Source organism: Fopius arisanus, unplaced genomic scaffold (assembly GCF_000806365.1).
Source record: "Fopius arisanus strain USDA-PBARC FA_bdor unplaced genomic scaffold, ASM80636v1 scaffold00001, whole genome shotgun sequence".
Taxonomy (NCBI): Eukaryota; Metazoa; Arthropoda; class Insecta; order Hymenoptera; family Braconidae; genus Fopius; species Fopius arisanus.
Genome location: NW_011887740.1, coordinates 4,407,141 through 4,416,030, shown reverse-complemented (window position 1 = coordinate 4,416,030; position 8,890 = coordinate 4,407,141). Strand labels below are relative to the sequence as shown.

The 8,890-nt window shown below is 35.5% G+C and overlaps 2 protein-coding genes across 4 annotated transcripts; one reads left to right on the top strand and one right to left on the bottom strand.

The window, feature by feature from the left end:
• Nucleotides 1-2,237: 2,237 nt before the first annotated feature.
• Nucleotides 2,238-4,446, top strand: mms4 (Methyl methanesulfonate sensitivity 4). Of its 2 annotated transcripts, XM_011300244.1 has the most exons (3): nt 2,240-3,356; nt 3,422-3,475; nt 3,546-4,446. In XM_011300244.1, the coding sequence occupies exons 1-3, from the start codon at nt 2,349-2,351 to the stop codon at nt 3,654-3,656; spliced, it is 1,173 nt and encodes a 390-aa protein (XP_011298546.1). In that variant the 5' UTR covers nt 2,240-2,348; the 3' UTR covers nt 3,657-4,446. The 2 variants fall into 2 exon arrangements, with proteins under 2 accessions (XP_011298554.1, XP_011298546.1); XM_011300252.1 differs by lacking the exon at nt 3,546-4,446 and having other exon boundaries at nt 2,238-3,356; nt 3,401-3,465.
• Nucleotides 3,996-8,131, bottom strand: Mer (ezrin/radixin/moesin family protein merlin). 2 transcript variants are annotated; one of them, XM_011300274.1, is made up of 9 exons: nt 7,560-8,131; nt 7,091-7,220; nt 6,785-6,990; nt 6,491-6,718; nt 6,052-6,261; nt 5,843-5,949; nt 5,421-5,550; nt 5,027-5,362; nt 3,996-4,954 (listed from the first exon to the last, which is right to left on the bottom strand). In XM_011300274.1, the coding sequence occupies exons 1-9, from the start codon at nt 7,656-7,658 to the stop codon at nt 4,577-4,579; spliced, it is 1,824 nt and encodes a 607-aa protein (XP_011298576.1). In that variant the 5' UTR covers nt 7,659-8,131; the 3' UTR covers nt 3,996-4,576. The 2 variants fall into 2 exon arrangements, with proteins under 2 accessions (XP_011298576.1, XP_011298566.1); XM_011300264.1 differs by having other exon boundaries at nt 5,843-6,261.
• Nucleotides 8,132-8,890: the final 759 nt, after the last annotated feature.

Sequence of the window (8,890 nt, the reverse complement as noted above, 5' to 3'; positions counted from 1 at the left end):
CGTCCGGTGCTTTTATGCTCTTGTTAAACCTTCCCCTACTCCATGTACCAACTACAACTACAATCCTAAATACCCGCACCATCTCCGGGTACGATGTTCATCGTTCATATTTATTCGGTTTTTCCCACCACTTTACTTAAATTCTTAGAAGACTTATTTTCTCTTTTTACTCTCGATATGTGAAAATTTCAAAAAACAACCCTTACCGATTTTTTTTATTTTTATCATTATACATTGTACTTGGACTTGTTAATTATTGTTAATATACGCACGTCAATCATGTGTATGTTTATTTATTTATTTATTCATTCATTCATTTTTTTTTTTGTGGGGATTGGGGAATTGAATATATTCCCTATTTTAATATGCGGGAGGAATAATTAATTGAGATTACTAAATAAATTTAGTAATCTAGGGAACTCGAAATTTTTAATTAGCTGTCTTAAACAAATTTATTTAATTGGATTTTTCGATTATTGATTAATTCCATGCATCCGTTGGCTTCAAACCAATTATTTATTTGGCTTACTGGATTTATTTATCACTGTTTTTTTCTCTTTTCCTCATTTTCCCTGGGGATGGGACATTATCTCAGGAATAACTGATGAGCTCTTGAAGCAGAAAAATATCCGTTTTATTCAATCATTAGGATTCTCATTTCTCCGCTGAATGGGAAAAATAATCTTAATCGCGAGTTATTTTTACGTTATTTACGCGCGATGGAGTGGATCCAACGAGGGGGAATGATGATGAGGGCCAGGAGGGCACAGATGCTATCTAGTCATGGAAAATTCTATTAGACACAGACATTTATTTCAATTATTTTTTGACATTTTATGTTGGGATTGATTACATGATTTGCTGGGACCTCACATTGTAACTATAAAACTCACAACATTGTATCCCCTCCCCTGAATTATCTCAATTAAAAGAAAAACGAAAAAAAAAGAAAAAACTTTTTGAAAATGAGAAAAACTTTTAATACAATTTTAGATACATGTGCATGTAAGCCAATAATTATTATAATCAGTATATAATCAATATATAATCAATATATAATCAACTTTTGAATTATCATGGGATAATTAATGCACAGGAAAATGTAAATACTTCTTTGGAAAATGAAAACCTGAGATTCTTCCTCATAATTTTCTTGAAATAAATTTTTTCTCCCAGGGGATGTCGATATATTGTTATCACCACCACCGATTCCTCCCCAATATTTAAATTGGGAAATCTTCGGCTTTAATCATTCAAGCAGATATTCTTTAGCCCCGAGACCCTCATGTAGACTCACATATGTACATACATTTATATACCCTCGTAATATATGCGAGATTAGTCCGAGATGATAATTTCCTCGGAGAGACTTCGCCATTTCGTTTCCCCTGGAATAAAAAATTTGCTCACTAAATTTTCATTAAAAATCGTTATCCAATTTCGATATTGTCCGAGTTTCGAGTCGAGTAGTCGTGATTTGGACTTTATTCTATTTATATGAGTAATGCAGAGTTGTTTGTTCAATGGGGTCAACATCCATGATGTCTTTGACTCTTTCGAACTATTCTTATGTTCATATCACTTTTCTGTGTTATTTACCCGATTGTATTGACATATTCTCTTAAATCCACCCAGAGAAACTGTGACACATCCACGGAATATTCGAGAATTGAAAAGTTTATGAAAATTGTATAACGAGTAAACCAATTACTCACAGATTATTTTATTTTTCCTACTCAGTATTTGTCTTGAATCCGCAATTCTCTTGCGCTTGCCATCAGGATAGATAATGATGTGACATTTTTCTTCATGGGTCATGATAAATTTTACGTAATCACAGATGATAAACGAATTGTGATACATCGTGCTTTGCATTAACACAATTTTTTTATTTTCTCTGTAAAATACATTTTCATTCAATAATAAAGAATTATAAAGATCGATGAGTAATACCATATTCTGAATGAAAAATAGATAAATAAAATGAAATGTTTTAAATAATGGTATGAGCTTATAATATCGAAGGTGTTATAATAATAATATAATTTCATTGAGGAAGATGTGAATTGTCAGTTGATTTGGTGAATGTAAAAAAATAATTGATGAATTTTTGAGAAATGATTTTATTGGCATTTCCTTCCGCTCATTTCAAGTCGATAAATTAAAAAATTGCCGCCCATAATGACGGGCCATTTCCCTTAAGGCTTACATACAATTAATATATAATGCGCGATTGTACAGAGGACTTTAGAATTTTTGTTTGGGTTATATTTCAACGGTTGGAGAGGAAACACCAGTTGCCGGGTGGAAATTGATTGAAATGAATATATGGAAGTAATTATTGAAAAATGGACGATTATGGTGAGGATTCCCAGGGGGAGTTTCCTCCTGTTGAATTTAATTATATTCCTACTGCTGATGAATTGATTGAGAAGCCAGTGGAGTCGACATCATCCACTGGGGGAAAAAGCAAGAATTCAAAAGCAGCGAAAGCTTCTGATGAACAAGCGTTGAAGAGGAAGTGGATTCGCAACAGGGAAAAAGCGGAAAAATTGGTTGCCAAGACGTGTCGAAAAAATATTCAACCTGGAGAGTGTATGGAATTTGTTCGAGTTAATTTTGATGAGGGAATTGGAGAATTTGATTTCTACCAAGAATCAGTGTCATTGCTTGAAGATGCAAATGTCAGAACGCAGAAAATTCCTCTGATCATTCCAAATTATGTGAATTGGACGAGATTCACGGAAATTCATACAATTGATAACAACAATCAAGTAAATACTGGGATCACTGAAGAAACTCATGGGCATGTGATGATTATATGGAAGTGGAATGAAGTTGTGGAAAAAATACATGGTCAAGTATTTACAGAGAGTCTTGTCAACATTTCAAAGATCTTGCAGGATAAAAAATTGATTGTCATTTTATACCAGATGAAGGGATATTTTGCATATCACAAGAGCGAGAATGGAGGGGGAAAGCTGAAGCAGAAGTACGACAACATTGATTTATTACCGAAGATTTCGAGGAAAGAATTTGAGAATGCAGTGGTTAAAACTCAGATACGACTGGGTTGTACCATCACGCTGATTGAAAATTCTCAAGATATGAGTTTGTCAATCTTTCGATACACCAAGGCAATCGCTGAAATTCCTTATAAGCTGATGAAAGAGGAAGGTACAAAACACCTTGATTTTTATGCGATGGACGATAATAGAAATACAATCCAAGTGGACAGCGATGGGGTTGGATTGAAAAGACTTTGGCTGAGGCAACTTTGCTTGTTTAATAATGCTAGTTTACCAACTGCAGAAGCAATTTGCGAAATTTATCCAAGCCCTTCACGACTCATGGAGGTAATTAATAAAATTATACGACATGCGTTCAATGTTGAAAACAGAGAATTAACTTTTTGATTTAGGCATACGACAGCTGTTCGCCTGAGGAAGGAGAGGCATTACTGAAAGATATTCCGGTGAGAATTAATTAAGTTGTTTTGTATCAATCGACTAGACTAATAGTTAAGTGGTATAATTAATTTTCAGATCAGCAGGGGTCCATCAGAATTATGTACATCCAGAAGAATCGGTTCAGAATTAAGTCGCAAAATTTATATTATGTTTTCTTCAATGGATGGCAGCGAAATAGTACAATAATAATTTATTGGTTGTAATGAACAGGCGAACAGAGCAGAAAGTTTATATTCTGGTGATAACTGTTATCGAAGTTGACCATGACCACCTAACGATCGAAACCAACGAGAAATTTCTAGTGACCCACTATCCTGCAAAAATGGAGGACATAAATCGCGTCGACAACTGACCCCTTGAATCAGTCCTTTGGCAACTCAAAGTTTTTATTCGCTTTAGTCATGGAAATAACCGATCCGTTCACCAATAGGAAGACGAATCAAAGATTGACAATGAAAACAATCATTCATTGTCAATCTCTTTTATGATGGAGGAATAGGAAAGAGATCAATTAATAAGCATGTATGCATACTATCAAAATAATACGTTTTATTTGAACAAGTATTTCAGTACAGATTTTTTCCATAAATTGTGCAAAAATATTGAACATAATTTTCATCGCTACTTCTCTATTTGTTTCCAAGCATTAACAAATCGATAAGGCACTCAACGATATTCGCAATAATAGTAGATAATCGATACGTACACGATCACACGAATGAGGAAAAATTTAATATTCATAATTTTTCATAAAAATAAATCTAATCTCTAGGACATTCACTGCAAATACTGCGCACAATGGAAGTCCTATATGGCAAAAATATCCGAATCATTAAAATAATGACGTTCTCCGATGAATCTAATTTACATTGATGATTAATTACATAATGTCCGATATTGAGAATTTATGTCAATTTTCCTATTTGACTATTTGTACACGAAACAATTCACTATTAATAAACGAAAGGCGAAAAAATTCCAACAAATGTCAATTTGACAGATGAAATAATGAGATGAGCACCTCACTGTATTTTTTTGAGCCATTAGCTCTACGTTATGTACACGAATCATACGAAAATAATTGGAAAATATTAGTATCAGAAAATTTACAGTTCCTCAAAGAAGGCAACTCGTGCCTTTGTCGATCCTGACTTGACTTTCTTCAGCGTGCTGTATTTGTTCTCACCCATTCTTACCTGCTCCTCATGCAGCTGATCGAGTTCACACTGTTTTTCACCGACTTTCATCACCTCTATCTCTGATCGCAGCTCTCTCAGCTGTTCCTGGAGGTGTTTGCTCTTCTCCCAGTAGTCAACACGTTCCTTCTCAATCTCGAGGGACAACTGATCGACGTCACCATCAGCGATTAAATCATATGACGTTAGATCTGAGGGGAGGGGATCGGTATCCAGCTGGAGAGTTTGAAGATCTGCCTGGAGGTCTGAGGGAAGCACTTGGGTCGATGGGAAGAGATTTGGTACAGGCTGCAAATAAAAATTATAAAAAAAAAAATAAAAATGCCACACATATAAAGCAAATAAATTGAGAAAACAAACCGTTATGGCAGCTGTGTATGCATTTCTACTGAGAAACTCGAGCAATTTTTCCTTCGCCTCTTTCTCCGCGATCCTCGCCTTGAGGAGCTCGTCCTTGAGCTTCTCAGCCTCAGCTGCTCGTCTCTCAGACTCCTGGACTAATCTCTCGGTCAGCAACTCAGCTTCCCTCGTCTTTCTCTCCAAATGCACCTTCTCTTCTTCGGTTTTCATGTTGTTCAATCTTATTCGAGTTATTTCTTGTTCGGCCTCTGAAGCTTTCTGACTGAGTAACATTGCCTCTTCTTCGGCGACGCGACTCTTCTCTGCCAGGAGATCTGCCGTTTCCTCAGACCTCCGCTGGAATAAACGAATTAATAAATCTCCAGAAACATGACAGAGCTGTTTTATTATTTACCAGAGCCTCATTCGCGAGACGAATCTCCTCTTGATACTGCAGAAGACGCTGCTCCATGGCTGCCTTTTCCCTCTCCGCAGCCTCACGCAACTGCTTCTCCCTCGCCAATTTATTTCGCTCTATCTGTCTCCTAGATTCACCAATACAGTTATCGTTTTCCATTTTTATAAAAAATTCAGAGCACACGTCAACCAAAAATATCAATTGTCACATTTTTTTACCATCAAGCATTATAATCCTAGATTTGGCCACAAAAATCTGCAAATACTTATCCAGAGAAATTAAAATAAAACAGACATGCGATTTTCTCAGTATTCTATTCATTCTTTTACCATTTCACTATTGAATTAATATCATGCGACCAAGAACAATGAAAATAACACGGAACATTCATTTTTGGAGATGAAATTTCAATTACATGCCTAGATTTCTCCTCTTTGGCTTGGGCCTTCATCTGCTGGACCTCCATGGAATCTGGTTTTCTCCTCCTCATGAATAAATCGTGGTTCCCAATGCACAAGTCCAGAATCTTAACAAATAACATTTGTGGAGCTTTTTCATTGTTTTGCTCGTTCAAGCCTAAAGCTACCAATCCCATCACCCATCTTTCAACATCAGATTGTTTCTTTACCAATTTATTCATCCGAACTTTCAGGGAGAAGAATACAAAGTTGGGCGATGACTTGTCCACTGGTTTTATCACAAATTTTTTATCATCAAAACTTATGTGACGTATTTCCGACCATGTGAATGTCGTCTTTGGCGCCAATTTGTTCTCTTTCTCGTAGATGTTTAACCCCAGTGCTGTTACCCCCAGCCAGAGATCAGTTTCTTTCTTATTCTGTGAAAGTAAAATTTTCTTTAAGGGAAAATTACTGTGAAAATTAAAAGTCCTCATGAAAGCTAGATATATTGAGCGAATTTTGATAGAATCCGAATTATACAAGCGATTTTCAGAATTAACAAAAACTTTCAGAGCAACTGTCATAAAATGTCATTTATGATTCACTCCTTATCTGGAATAATTATTGTATTTAACGAGGTGATGTTGTCAATAATTAAAAACTCACACTAATTGGAAAATAATTGACTCCATACATATCAAGGTCCTGAGCTATTTTGAGGTACTCCATTTCAGCCTCGTCCCGAGACATCCCACGATGATCGGCGTACCAGATTTTTATACGATCCTCCCACATTTCTGGGGTCATTTGGTACTGATCGATGACCCTCTGTGGGAGTAGATCCTCACTGGCTAGCATTCCAGGTCGATAGGAAACCTCATCGTAATCTCCGTACTTCGGTTAAATAAAATAACAAGATTTATCTCGAATGTTTATGAATTTAAAATGAAAATACCGTACCTTTGCCTGAACAGCGTAAGAAGCGAGTAAAACAGAAGCCTCTGGTGGACAGTAAATGTCCATTGACAGAATGGCCTGTTTCACTTGAAGAAAAAAAAGATGTTGAGTGACTTCCTGAACTAGTTCTTCGGCCACGTCCTCTGGATAGAACTTGGCCAGGAACATGAATGGAGTGGTCGGCTGTTGCGATATACCCTGGTCTTGAACTGAAATTAAAGCCCATAAATTTCCTCTGTCAAATTTCTCGTCAAAATCAATTACCAATTAGTATTCAATTTTTTAATTATCGTATTGCCTGACACGAACCTTTCTTGTCCAATTTGAGCCAAGATATGAAACCCTTGGCGTCTTCATATTGCAGACCAAAGTACCAAGTCTCTCTGAGTCCGATTGTTCGACAGACTAAGTCAAATAAATCTCGTCCTGTTGCTCTCCACTGTCAGTAAAAAAATCGAATTATTTATCAATGTCTCTGATAATAATAAATAGCCACGCGGATTTGTTTTGAATTATATATTTTTATGGGCTCCATATAAAGACTAAACACATCATTACGTTTATATTTAACAAATCTGAAATACCTTACAGTATTATTTGCAAGAATGAATTTTAGGGAACGTCTTCACTCCGAATTTATTATGACAATAATCTGCAAATGATTTTCTTGAACCGATTACCGGTGCTAATCCTAAAAAGATCCTTTCGGATTTGTATGCCTTCTAATTTGAATGAACGATAATCAAAGCACGAGTAACAGAAAAACACACAAACAAACCTCAAGATTAAATTCCAATTCTGCATCCAAAGTGCATACTTTGACAGGGAATGATTTGCCAGATTTTTTTCTCCTGAAAGGTGGCATTTTGGGTTTCATGTTTCCTCAATCATCACTAAAAACAATCACCACTGTTGACATAATGAGGTATGCACTCTTCCTATTAACAAATTCAATAATTCACGATTGAGACATTGTGATCCCCTGAATCACTCCACAACGACTCTCGCTGAATCTTATGGATGTGAATTATTCAGAAAAATTCCCCTTTCTGGACGCAAACTAACAATTTAGAGGAGAGAAAAACTAAAAATATGCAGACTACAATTGTTTAAAAATCCCGAGGTCGAGCCAACTCCATAATTACACTATCACGCCATTCATACATGTATTTTGACTCTTGCCAAGCCAATCTTTCGCGAATGAAAAATAAAAAAAATTGAGATAAATATTCACTCACAACTCGCCATTAACTAGACGAATTTGTGTAGAATTTCGTGATAGAATGAAATTTTGTCGGGATTATTTTGACCGATAATGCAGAAATTACGAGACAAGGGTTATAACGCCATTTTGTGACGTGTGATGACTGACTCCAGATCCAAAAATTATCTAGACTCAAATAATTAGATAATAGACTAAGCTACAACAATTTTTATTCCTCAATATTTCTTCCACAGAAACGCCTCGTAGCATTAGTTTTTTCTCCTCCAATTATCTTCAATTACTCATCAGTCATTTTCAATATAATATAATATTATGTTATCTCAATAATTAATTTAATGAACTCAATTTTATTTACAACAATTTCATAATTTTTTTATTCAGTATCTATGCAATAAATAAATTGTTCACATTCCATCATTGAATAATTACATTTTTCCTGATAATTGCTTTCGAGTGATAAATTTCCCGCGGTTATCTACATATCTTTATCTGATTAGATAAACCTCAATTACCAATGAACCCCTCCCATTCATAAAATTCCTCCTTCCCCTAAATATTATTTCAATCTCTCAAAAATCTTCTAAATTCTCTAATTACTCGATTATCCAGTAATCACTCCATTTAACTCCCGTCTCCACAGATTGCCATTTGAATTTGGCGCCAGATGCGCGTGAGGACTGCGTTAAACAAAAAAATATCGGTTTGAATGAAAAAATTCTCGGGATCGAGTTGACGGGTCGTTTTTGGGATAGAAAAATTTTCAAAAATCCTGATATATTGCCAGAATTAATTGGGGCATGAGTTAAAGATTTTGAGTGGTTAGAATTAGATCAAAAAAAGGTGGAAAAAAGACTGGAGTCAAAACCACGTGACGTCGCGCGCAT

Coding starts and splice junctions, on each gene's coding strand:
- Mer (XM_011300264.1), bottom strand. CDS start 7,658: ATGAAACCCAAAATGCCACCTTTCAGGAGAAAAAAATCTGGCAAATCA. Junction 5,551..5,842: donor GCCAAAGAGGAGAAATCTAG/GCATGTAATTGA, acceptor TGGTGAATCTAG/GAGACAGATAGAGCGAAATA. Junction 4,955..5,026: donor CATACACAGCTGCCATAACG/GTTTGTTTTCTC, acceptor TTTTATTTGCAG/CCTGTACCAAATCTCTTCCC.
- mms4 (XM_011300244.1), top strand. CDS start 2,349: ATGGACGATTATGGTGAGGATTCCCAGGGGGAGTTTCCTCCTGTTGAA. Junction 3,357..3,421: donor GCCCTTCACGACTCATGGAG/GTAATTAATAAA, acceptor TTTTTGATTTAG/GCATACGACAGCTGTTCGCC. Junction 3,476..3,545: donor CATTACTGAAAGATATTCCG/GTGAGAATTAAT, acceptor ATTAATTTTCAG/ATCAGCAGGGGTCCATCAGA.